Source organism: Ammospiza nelsoni, chromosome 1, assembly GCF_027579445.1.
Source record: "Ammospiza nelsoni isolate bAmmNel1 chromosome 1, bAmmNel1.pri, whole genome shotgun sequence".
Lineage (NCBI taxonomy): Eukaryota > Metazoa > Chordata > Aves > Passeriformes > Passerellidae > Ammospiza > Ammospiza nelsoni.
The window spans coordinates 72,758,498-72,771,260 of NC_080633.1; the positions used below are offsets into that span (position 1 = coordinate 72,758,498).

Here is a 12,763-nt window from a genome sequence, read left to right on the forward strand (position 1 = left end):
CTGCAATTCTGGCTGCAGGAAGTCAGCTGTGGTGTCACTAACTTAGTTCCTTTATGTAGCAGTGTGACGCTACCATCAGCTTGAAAAGTGCTGCTTTGTCTAAATCTAAACAGCACGTGTGAAATTGTTGACTTGGCTGAAATGTGTAACGGGAATGAGTTTATACAAACTGGTCTGACTCTTTTATATTTTGACTAAGTATTTGATATGGTAAACATTTCATTTTAACTTTCATTCATTCCGGATTTTATATAATATTATGTTGGTATCTTGCGAATTCAATTATTTTCAGATATTCTGTAGCTCATTTCCACACCTTTCAGCTGAAATACTTTGGTATTTCCATTTTGCAGTTAAATCTAGATTCTGTATTCTTCTTTGAAATGAAATATCAGGATTTTCCACAGTTTAGCTGTTCCAGCTAACTGTAATACTATGTTTCAAACTCTTATTCAGCAAGACATTTAAATAAGCAACTAGCTTTAGGCATGAGCTGTCTGTTCATTGGGGGTTTTTGCTTCAATTTTACTTTCACTCCAGCTTCATATTTTGAATGCACTTAAAATATCTTACTGTCTTAGCAGCACATTTTAATGCCTTGGTATATTGCAATCACTATCTTTGAAAGATTTCCCAAATTCAGTCTGTGGTACAGTATCTGGAAGAAAAAAAATGGTTCTGGACTTTTTCTAAGATTATCAGAGTTGTAACATTCTTCTTCTTCTGAAGAGGGATTCTTCTTCTTCGAGATATTAAGGATTTTAAACTACAAGTATTTATAAAGCCATATGTATATTCAGTCATTTGTAAAGTGGAAGCTCAAACTCACAAAAAAAAAAACCCAGCAGAGACAGTTTCTTAATGGAATGTTAATTTTATTTCTTCATATCCCAAAGAAAATACATACAAGGTCAGTGCATTTAAAGTATATTCCAATTATACCATTAAATCTGCTCTAGAAGGATGATTTTAATAAGCTAGACTGTCACTTCTGTTTCTCAGTTTGCATAATCCAGTCTCTTTTGATCAAGGATTTTTAATTATCTTGAATTGGTGCTGATTCTGACTTCTGGATCACAACCTAGTAAGAATTAAGTAGACAACATCAAACTAATTTTTACATTTATTTAATGAAATTAGGGGTGTGTATTTGCCAGACTTCAGGACTTCATCTCTTTCAAGCTCTGAGGAATTGACAAGCTAGGAAGTTAAAAAGTGTCTGTGAAGACTCCAGTCTCTCCTTGTACGCAACAGGAAGAAGGGAAGGGTAAAAGAAAGAATCTAACACATGCAAATATGTTGTCAGTAAAATACACAAACAAAATTTAGCCTTACATTTGTTTGCAGATCATTCTCATCTGGGGTACTTTAGTAAATCAAATCACAGCGGGAAGACAGTTCCAGTGACTGATGAACTTCATTATGCCTCTGAGGAGTTACTACAGCAAAAAAACTCAGCTAGCAATTTAAAAAGATCTGATGTACAATACAGTAGTGCCAGTTTCAGCATTGTTTTTTTTTTTTTTAATCAGTATGCAGAGGTTCATATTATTTATGTGTAGATCAAACACACGTAGAATGCAAAACTTTTTTTTTACACTGGACTGTAGAGTGCTACTCAGGAGCATCTTACTGTTACTATACTTGGACACATATTCAAATATAGCAGACATGTACTGGTGTATTTTTGTATTTTCTCAATGTCATATCAGAGCAAAACTTAGAAGACTTAGCTTGATGCAATTTAGCTCTGCCAATACACAGGTCACAAATAGTTCTGCAGCCTTACAACCAGGGCAGACATCCACTTCATATTTTGCTATCGCTTCATTGTCTTCTGATGCTCAGCAGCTTGCTGCCTAATGCAACCACAAGTCAGGAAGATTTGTGGGTCAGGAAAGAATGTGTGTGTGAATTTTTCATAATGCATTTTCATAATGATATTGTGAAGGTTCCCTTTAATGGAAGATCAAAGGGGCTTTCATCTAACGGAGTTAGGGCTCAGTTTGTTTAAGAAGAGAAATCTTCACTCGAGTAGAGGAGAAAATGGAAGGTTTTCATTGTAATATCAAGTGTCTAAAGATTTTATTTTTAACTGTCAAGAAAAATTGACAAGCGACAAGTCATATATATACAGTCTAATTGCATCTTCCCCGAAGCTCAGAGTGAAAATCGGATTTCGCATCTCTATTGAATGATAGAAAAAAAAAATTACCCTGTCAAAAAGATGCAGACTCAACCCATGCCCCTAAATTCTAGCAGATACCCAAGATATTAGCACCATAAAATTACATTTATTGCAAATTAACATCTCTCAGGCTACTGCTCTCCACTGATTTCCTTTCTCTCTTACTGATTTTCATGTTTTTTCTTGCTATGTTTATTTCTATTACTGTAACCTCTTTCTGATTTTTATTTTTCTTATACTTGCATTTGGCTGTTGCATGCTATTAAGGTAAAAAGAAGACAAGCTTTCTGCTGCACTGCATCAGTTTTGACACTTCTGCTAAATTTTGCTCAATAACTATCGGATACTAAAATATGCAAAGTACTTACACGGTATTAAAGAAGTGCCCTTTGAAAGTTAGGTAAGTTTTAGCACACACATTCAATTAATAGCAAAGAGCCGGTAGGCAGTACTCAACAATGAACAGCATAGTCCCTAACCACTGTAAATCACTTATAATTAGGAGTTGGTGCTGGTGTGAAATGCAAATGGTCGTAGTTATCACCACAGGGAAGGAGGGAAGCACTCCCCTTTCTCTCTTGTGCCATTCGATATAAAAAAGCAGGTTCCTGTGAAGACTGCAAGGGGCCTGGGTGTCACCCCAATCAATTTTTGATCTTCATGCTAGCATGCCCATGCCCATGAAAATGTGCTACAGAAGATGCTCATTCTGTCCTGGGGCTTCACCAAAGTCAGCAAAACATTATGCTGCTCTTTAAGTGACTATGCTCTGCTGGCCCAGAATGCCAGAGAATTGCTGCATGTCATGATAGAAATTTAAGAAAACTTTAATTAAAGTTAGAAGGCGTAGTCTTGAAGAAAAATTCATGTATAGGTCATGCTATGCAAACTGAAGATAGTTTCTGCCAGAAACATTTTAGATTTAGCTTGTTCATCTAGGAAATTAACATTAAAATATTTACTGCTCTCACAAGATGAGCTAAGAGCTTAAAACTTACTCATTACTGTAAAAAATCTTGATGAAAGATAATTGTTTGCACAACTGTAAAGTATTGATGGACTAGATTTTTATTAAACCTCCACTGTTCTATTTTGATCAAAGGCTACTATTGAATTTCCAAGGTGTCCAACTCGGAAACCTGCTGAAAATTGACCTGGATTTAATACTGCTGCACTTTTTGATTCCTCCTCTTGCTAACTTGTCAGTAGAATTGAACTTTAATTAAAGAACACAAATATTTAAAAGTTCTTTAATACTCTATCCAGCATGACTTAAGTACTCCAGTATGCACTGAAACAACACACAATTCACAAAAAAAGAAGACTTAGGTATAGCTACTCCAACCTTAACATTTCCTCCACTTCCTCTAAGAACAGTTTATTGATTCATGGCAAGTTTAATTTATGAAGCTCATGAGACTGACTCTCCTCTTACAAGCCTTGCACTGATACAGGTGAGATCAGAGCCTGGGTGTGCACATGAGCTGATTTTGAGGCATTTCTATTTGTAATTTAGAAAAGATGACTGTGGCCTCTGTTAAGCTGTCTGGACAGAAGACAGAAGAAGAAAAGGATGGTGGATCAGCCTCCTGTCATATGGCCAAGAGGATGCACTGCATTGCACTGGAAAATGTTAAAGGTGGAAGGAAAACACTAAGATTTTCTCAGTGGTCTCTCTGCAGTAAATTTTTTCATGGTAGAAATAACCACATAAATTAGTTAGTAAAGAGATTAGGATATAATTCAAGGTGCAAAGGCCATGCAAACACATTCACACATATCTAAATATGTTCAAGCAGGAGAGATCATTTACCATGTACAATACCCCATATTCAAGCATACCCTACAATTCACATTGTTACAAGTGACGCTTTTTTTGTGTGTGCTGACATGACAAAAGCAAAATCAAGGCTGTCAAAAATTTACAGGCAAGTTGAAGTAGTGTATGCTTACTTGACAGGATTCTTGGCAGCATCTGGATCCTGAGCAGTTACTGTTCCTATTACACTGTTTAATGGAACATCTTCTTTCACTTCCATTATGTATGCTGGTCTGCTGAACATGGGGGGTTCATCTACATCCTCCACTTGAATTCTGACTGTAGCTGAGTCCTTGAATGGCCCCAGGTACAGGAATCGAGGGTCCACATGAGTGTTGGTAGCTTCCACTTTAAGAATATACAAGTTTTTGCTTTCGAAATCCAGTGCCTGGGAAGGAAAAAAGAAGTTTAGGAAGTCTGTACAAATTGCTGTGATTCTCAGCCAGATGAGCAGGGTGAATGGTGGCAAGTCATGGAGAGGCCTGTGCTAGATAACAGGAGTCTGAACTGGAGTTAAAATGCCAGAGAAAGGGCTATATTCCCAGATAATACATGAGGAAGAAAACCATTTTTTCAAGGAATTCTATGCCTTGAACTCCTAAACATCAAGCAGTTTTCTTATCCAGCTTTAACTCTTCATGCCGGTTATTCTGTCATTTTTGGCATTTTGATTATTTATTATCTATTTCCTGCCCATAGACACCACACACTAAAGGAGGGAAGATTTTCTAGGTGTTGCTTGTTTACATACTGGCATTCCATCACAGAAATGAAACACTGTGGCATCTAGTGTCTGGATATGCAGGACCACTCACAAAGCCAAACATGATTTTATGACAGGCTATGACTATAGCACACAACCTTAAAACTACAAAGAAACAGCGTTTAGAGACTCTATTTGGTACTACTTGGAGAAATGTGGGGAGAGAGTAGTCACCCCGTTTTTTCATTACATTGTAGAAAATTCACAGCTTCTGTCAGCAACAGACAGAAATACAAACAGAGTTTGACTGATATCATAATCAGGCCCTGGAAGGCATCTCCTAAAAAACAAGTAATGACAGGTGTCGTACTGATATCAACAAGCAAGTGCATGTTTGGAAAATCTACACAATGTCTATCTAGTGGTGACTGAACTTGAATTGATGAAGGATGATATTTGTAACCTTATCAAATTTGCCTGATAACCCACTGTAAACAATATTTCTCAAACCTTTTTTGACAACCAATATGCAACCCAGTAGATGATGTCCACTGTGATCTCGCAAGGCACTGATTTTTTTTTTCTAAAGCAAAAGCACACTGATAGATATATTAAATTTTACAAAATGTGAGTCAAAAGAAATTTGTCTAAGTACTTTAATATATTATAGCTGCTGAATCAACATCCTCTTATAAGGAAGAATAGGCAATGTGATACTTATTATTTCTGTGGTCTTAACACAGTATCTTCTACTAAGTGAGCAAAACCTGTAAGCATCATAGGGAGAAAATCACAGTTGGATGGTGGAGCTTCCTTGAGTTTTTCTGTGAGTATATTCAGGTTGCAGAATTTTTTCTCAGTTGTACCCCACTCCTTAAGTAATTTACTCTCTCACATCCTCCAAAGTTTGTGTATTGCTTCAGTAAAGAAGGTGTAAGAGGAAGGATACCAATTGCTTGCATAAAAGAAACTTTACATATGTAGAGGCTGGGATAAAGTGTGTCAAGATTTGTACCTTTTTCACGGTTATAATTCCTTCCTGTGTGTCCTTGTCTGTGGTAATTCCAAACATGTCGTATCCGTCCCCCTCAGTGATGCTGTACTCAATCTCTGCATTTTCATCCACGTCAGCATCATTAGCTTTTATCCTGCCGACCGGGGAGTCGAGCGGCGTTGACTCAGGAGCTCTGAACTGGTATGTGCCTACAGCAGACAGACAGGGATATCTGGTTAGGCAGTTTCCAGGTGCTTTGGACACCATCTCTCAGCCCACTGTCCATGCTGGGCATGTGCAGGTGAGTTAGGAAGTCACTGGGTCTTCCTGGGCCCTTTTCATGGGGGTAAAAGTTACTTGTTTTACTACCTGTTTGCTCATGCAGAGGATGGGCAATTTGCTTTGCTATAAACATGTAACTTTAGCAACAGATGACCCTTTCTGGGTGCTCCCATGGTCTCTGTTGGCTGTATCAGAAATGTGTATGAAAAATGTCTTGAGGCCAAAGGGCAAATATTAAGAATTGTCAGAAGCTAGTGCAGCTTAGTATCACTAAAACTGAATCCAGCTCAAATACCCATTAAAAATGTACCACATTGAATTTTTGTCAGGAAAAACCTCTGCTTTTGGAGTGTTGACATTGTGAAGCTGTATCTTTGCTTTTTACATTGAAGACACTCATGTCCAGAGATGTATAATTAACTCATGGGGTGCAGAGTGTTATATTTCTTCTTAAGTTGCTCTAATTTAAATGGAAACTCTTTGCCCACAGCTAAGAACAGACTTTGAACCTAAATGACAAGTTGCTTCCAATAACTTTCCCAGTGACTTAACTGCCAAAGCTCACTGATTTGTCTGATAGTATCTGCAATTATTTTCTGTAACAGCTGCTCTTGAATTTGACACACACTGACACTGCAATACACACACATCATACAGAGTGCAGTGGTTAGACAAAGTAAAAAATGAAAAAAAAATAGAGAGAGAAAGAAGGAAGTAGAGAGAGAGGGAAAGAGAAGAGGATGAAAGCTGAATCACTTTGAATCCCTTACAGCAATGAACGGTCATTAATAGAAGTTACTCTCTAAGAGAGCTTGTGCAATTGATTCCTATAAGCATCACACAGATGTCTACTGAATTATTTGAGAGAGGGGAAGTAAATAGGCAGAAACACCTGGTGTATTTAAGTATGTGGTTTTGGTTCTGTATGCAAAGAATATAGCAAGGTTCATTGTAGCAAATGCTTTCTTGTTTTAAATACTCCTTTCTATAGAATTGTTCTTCGGATATTTTTGCATACTTTAATAAATTTGTTTCAAAGCTTCAATATATTAGATTACAACAGATACCTTAAAATGCAATTAATCACAAAGTCTGAAAGAAATAGTAGTGAACAAGAAATAGAGATTATGTTGATCAGTTATCTAAAAAGTAGGAAAAGCAGAAGTTGCTTCTGAACAATAATTCACCTCTCAGACTGTCAATTGCAACTGGAGTAAAAAATATTAAATATTCATTTCCCAGTTATTGCAATTAATCTTGGCATGATGCTATTGCTTAGTTATGTGCTCTCTTTTGCTTTCCTAAAGGAAGTTTGATACTCAGTAAAGTCACAATAGAAGAAACAATATCTAAGGTGAACAAAAAACAAAATAAGAACCGTTTTTGTCCATTTTAGTGTTAGAACACAGAATGTAAATATTACATACTCTGGGGGAAGCGAGGTGGATTGTCGTTGACGTCAGTCAGGGTGATGTTCACGGTGGTGGTCCCTGATAATCCTCCCATCTGGCCTCCCATGTCTTTAGCTTGGATGACCACTTGGTACTGCTCCCTGTTTTCACGGTCCATGTTCAGTAAAGCAGTCTTAATAATGCCTGTAAACATGAAAATTAAAGAGTGGGGAGTTCACAGGTAGTGACTTTGATGGAAATTCTTATTAAAAGAACAAAAAAGAATCTCTGCGTAGTAAGTAAAATTTGCCCAGTACAAATATTTACTGTTATGAGATGGCTCATTAAATTACAGATTTGTCCTGTCACATCTCAGGCTCCTGCCTATGTGACAGACACAGTATAAGTGGTCTGTCACCCACAGAAAAATGTTCCACTTATTTGTGAGCTATGTTATTTTACATAACTATTTACCCTCTTCCAGTTCCATGCTAAAATCTCTCACTGAACTGGAAAAAGGCTGTTTGTTCATTATTTTGACAGATGTGGTAAAAAAAATGAAAGTAAAGCTAACTTCAGCAAAGCACCAATAAAGAGTGCAGCAACAGTAAATGGAAGAATAGAAATTAATTAAGAAAATTATGAGCATTCAAACATGCCTGAGTATATATACTTCTATTTATACATTGATTGAAATGATTTGCCAGTTACATCCTTCTTCAAAGGCACAAAGAACAGTTATAAGGCCAACTACTACTGAAATTCAATCCTTCCGATTTACCATGAAGCAAAGTGTTTGCATTCTCACTGGGTCTCTCAAGGTAAGAACTGGCTCCTTTGTAGGCAAAAGGGGTGAAATTCAAGTACTGAAATCCATGAAAAAATTCACAGCGGCTTTGAAAGAGACATGTTTCACTCTAAGAGTTCTGCAATTGATTTCCATGGCAGGAAGATCAAGAATGTGGTTTACTTAACTTCCCATCCCCCACACAAACCTCATGATAGAAGTTTCTTACTGGTGAACTCCCAGCAACTCTATCCTTGTTATAACTCTAGAGGAGTACACACTGCACTGTCCATGTCAGAAAGAGTGCATCAGTGCAAAAAGCCTGGCTTCTGTTATCTAATACCTTATGCTTGAAGGGAAGCTCCCTTTGATCTTGGCTCTCCCTCTTCTCAGAACTGTGTACACCCTTTCAACTCAGGTTTCACTTTGAGACATATAGTCTCTCCTTCTTTTTCCCTGCCCGAGTCTCTACGATTTATCTAAGAAACAATCCTAAGCCTGATGAATTGTCTGGGATAATCTATTTCTTTCCTGTAAGGATGCTGTGGAGAACCGATTTCCCTAGCTTCTAGCAATACAACACAGTGGATGTTCCACTGAAGGAGTTTATTGAGATAGTTTGATTGTTCTTGAAAAACTTAGTCAAAAAGCTCGGGAAGAGAATATCTATGTAGTCAGGTAGTCAATGGTACATCAGATTCAGTCAGACAGGATATATATGCACAGGTTCCAAAGCTGTCTGTTAGTCAGACCATTAAAAATTCCAGTCACTGTGTATAATTTAACCATCTTCCAAAAACAGAACTCAGAACTTTGGGATTCTATTTGTGATCTTCTACTTTAGCGCAACAGTCAATTTTACCTCTTCTATCATTACTCTTAATTAAGATTTCTTTCATAAAATTAGCATTAAAGTGATATGTTGCAGATGCAAGAAATTATAATTACTTTAAACAAGTTTTGAAGAAGCAGACGGAGAAAGAAAACTCACCTGAACAAACCCTCAGTCTTAATTTAGCTATTATGAAGATCTATGAGGATTAAGCACTTTTTTCCACACCCACCTGTTTCTTTCATCTAAAAGCCAACCTATTTGGTTTAATTTAAGCATCCACTGCAGTTTCTGTACCCACTGCTTGTTAAAAATGATTAAAAACTGGTTCACAACTGTACTAATAGTATTTATTAGACTTTGCTGGTAAGATTAAAATAATGTAGGTGTCATGTTTACAGATGTATCGCTCTATTAAATTTGTCAGATTTTGCACTGAGTAAGATGTAATCTCTTCAAAGTTTGTTTAGCAATATATCCTAGCTTGGCTTAGCATGTCATTTTGAATTACAGACATTGTCACAGAATGACAGATAAGGTCCCCTGACCTGTCTCAGATTCGACGGAGAAATATGGTTGTCCCTGGAGAATGCTGTAGACAACTTTAGCACTGTTCCCATATGTAGGATCATCAGCATCAGTTGCAGTGACTTGCACAACAAAGGTACCTGCAATGAAAAATCAAAGAAAACAAAAATTATTAGGTTTTATTCACGGTCAAGACAGTTTATGATGTAGAGAAAAAAACAATTCATGTTCAGGTCAGACTTGTGTCAGGAAGTTAGTGGCAGAAATATTTGTATTTTGTAGAATTTTCTCTGCTCATGAAGGACATAAACTCAAAATAATACCTGTCTTATTCTCAACTCATTAAAAAACAGTTATTGATTGGGTATGTGGATCCCTCCTTCACGAAGGAAGCAGAAATGCACCCCTCTGCAGATACTGTAAGCATTCAGAACTTGAATCTAGGCCAAGAATATACTTTTGCAAATCTACTCATACTTGTAAAGTATTTGACGTGAGAATGTAACTATGGTTCTTCAGGCGTTTTCTAGAGAAAGAAATGGTATTGAATCATAGGCAAGGTGCTAAGAAACATAAAAAATAGCTTAGAGTTTTAGCATTTAAAATAATTTGTGAATAAAGTGTTCAAATATTAAAATGTGAATATTAGGTTCTCACTTCATCAGATGAGTTTTCATCCATGTGACAAGTCCCATGAATGAGGGGAGAGCGTATGCCCCAAAGTCTTTATTTTCATATTGCTTGAGCTTTATTTTAATTTCACTCTTGATCATGATTAATTAATGCTTCTCTCCCTGGACATTACCTCAAATTAGAAATGTGCTTCTTGGAATTTAACCATCCATTGCTCTCTGACAAAGAAATCAAAATGACCCCTCCTAAGAATCAAAACCTGTCAACTTCTCAGGAAAAGATCTCATCTTAAAATAATTTTCCAAAGAAGTTGGTTTTTTTTCTTGTCTTGATTGATTTCTACAGCTCAATATATTTTAAATCAATAGAAAAATTTCAGCGGACTTCAAGTGACTTGGAAGCTCTTTTCTTTTGCATGGAAAGAACAACAGAGGTCATAGGAAGTTAACGGCATATCTCAGAACGAATGGGTGACAGAAATGTGTACAACCCCTTCTGTACCCCCTTTTCCATTTTGTTTACCTTCCTGAACTAAATAAGGGTTGCTGAACAGATCTAGGAGTGGTATTGACACAATTGATCTTGAAATACCATATTACTAATATGTATTAAACCCAGGTATCACATAACAGAGCTTGACTCAATTTAATTGACATTAAACCAGATGGTATTAACTTGCATTTTTTTTGTGGCAAACAGAGGGAGCATGTTTCACCCAGCAGACACCTCTGATTCCAGCAAACTGTTGCCACCATTTTCCTGGATTTTAATTGTTTTTTAATGTCTCAGGTGCCTTTAGTCCAGACTCAAACAGCAGATGTCTCTATTCAACACCTGTAAAGTCTGGGTCCTTCAATAACTCCACGGAAAGAAGCCAGACCAGCCACTGAAACCAGTTATTAGTTAGCACCTACCAACATCTGACATTTCGGGAATGCTGGCATTGTAAACGTCCTTTGTGAACATTGGCTCATTGTCATTGATATCATGGATCTTAATGATGAACTCAGATTCTGGTTCCACTGGTCTTCCAGTCCTTCTGTTTATAGCCTGGGCACGGAGTATGTATACAGGCTTTTCTTCCCTGTCTAGTCTCTTTGTGGCCTGGATGTCACCAGTGTTTTCATTGATAATGAAGAGGTCTCCTGCTCCATCTCCAGAAAGGATGTATTTAAGTGATCCATCTCCTTTATCCTGGTCTGAATGCAGCTGGTGGTGAAATGGGAATAAAAAAAAAAAAAAAAAAGAAAGGAAAATAAATAATTGGGACACAATTCTAGATACTTTAACCGATATCATGATATATGCTTTCCTATCAGTAACACTCAGCCAGAAGGCTGCACACTGCTTTTAGGAAATGAGCTGATACTACAGTAGAAGCAGTGAATAGATTGAGTTGTGTGTTGATGTCAGAATTGAAATGGTCAGCAATATTATAAGAAGTTGCCTGAGGATAGCCATAAACTAAAGCTGCAGACCACTTTCCCAAGCTACACATACATCAATCAAATCCAAATTCTAGTAACTTAGGTGGAATCCTAGGAATATATAGGGCAATGATATCCTACAGTGAAAAAACAGTGTGTTTGGGAATTGCAGTAAGCACAGAATTAAAAAGTGGCCAGTCAAGACATTTCTTAAGTTTAAATTCTGAGTGCTTGGCTCTTATGTCCCATGGGCATTATGTAATATATCATATAATACACAATAAAATAACCTACCAAATACATACACAAACAGCAGATAAATACATGCATTCACAGTTCTGGCAAACTAAGGCCAGAGCCAGGCAGGTGTAACAGACCATTACAGCACTGGAAGTGAAGACATCAGTTGCCTTATCCAAAGGGGCATAGATGAAGGTGAAACATGGTGGGGGAAAGGGAAAGAAAAGAATGATGGCAATTAGCATACAAGGCATGCACTGCCTGAACCATCATCTTTTATTTCCCCAGATGATTTCCACATCTCTTGGAATTCTGTTGAGTGACTCAAAAGGGGTAACTGATTAAATCATATCCTTATGAGTATTCCTTAAAAAAGCCTTATTTACTCCCCTAGCCTTAAAATCCAGGCTACTCAACTGCAACTTATTTTATTGTTACATTAGCAAAACTAAAAATTGTAAGAATGAAACATTACAATGGCTTCCAATGTGAGAGCATAGGTCATGAAGACAATGGGGAAAAAATCTGTTAGGTAGCAGATTCCTGGAAATTGTTTCTTTCATAGACAAAACCTGTTTAAGAGTCAGGAGAGCTGGATTTTCTCAACCATCTCTTTGCTTATCTTTTCCTGAATAAGAGTTAAGAAAAAAATCCCTGGTTGAGTGTTTTGCAAAGCACTTAGCATTGCTGGATAGCATGCAGAAGACAGAAAAATTTGTAGATTTAAAGAATCTTGGCATAGATGCCAGCTGTGCCTGGCTATGCCCTATGCTGAAAGGGCAGCCTACAGCATGACCATATGGTCAATGTTTTCAGCTTCCTCCAAGTTTCTGCTCAAATCAGAAATCCACAGACACCACACTTGGTGGCACAGTGCTCCACTGTGTGTGCATATGCCAATGATCCCCAGAGAAAGCATGTTCCGAGCAAAAAGTCTGC

At 37.2% G+C, this 12,763-nt stretch overlaps 1 protein-coding gene across 1 annotated transcript in view; it reads right to left on the bottom strand.

Moving 5' to 3' along the window:
* The window catches only part of LOC132078271 (cadherin-6), a 96,698-nt gene that overhangs the window by 12,467 nt on the left and 71,468 nt on the right, over positions 1-12,763 (bottom strand). The window contains exons 3-7 of the mRNA XM_059480330.1: positions 11,072-11,366; positions 9,545-9,664; positions 7,414-7,581; positions 5,726-5,913; positions 4,142-4,395 (exon numbers count right to left, since the gene is read on the bottom strand). Of these exons, the coding sequence (XP_059336313.1) occupies positions 4,142-4,395; positions 5,726-5,913; positions 7,414-7,581; positions 9,545-9,664; positions 11,072-11,366 (1,025 nt within the window). The remainder of the gene's footprint in view (positions 1-4,141; positions 4,396-5,725; positions 5,914-7,413; positions 7,582-9,544; positions 9,665-11,071; positions 11,367-12,763) is intronic.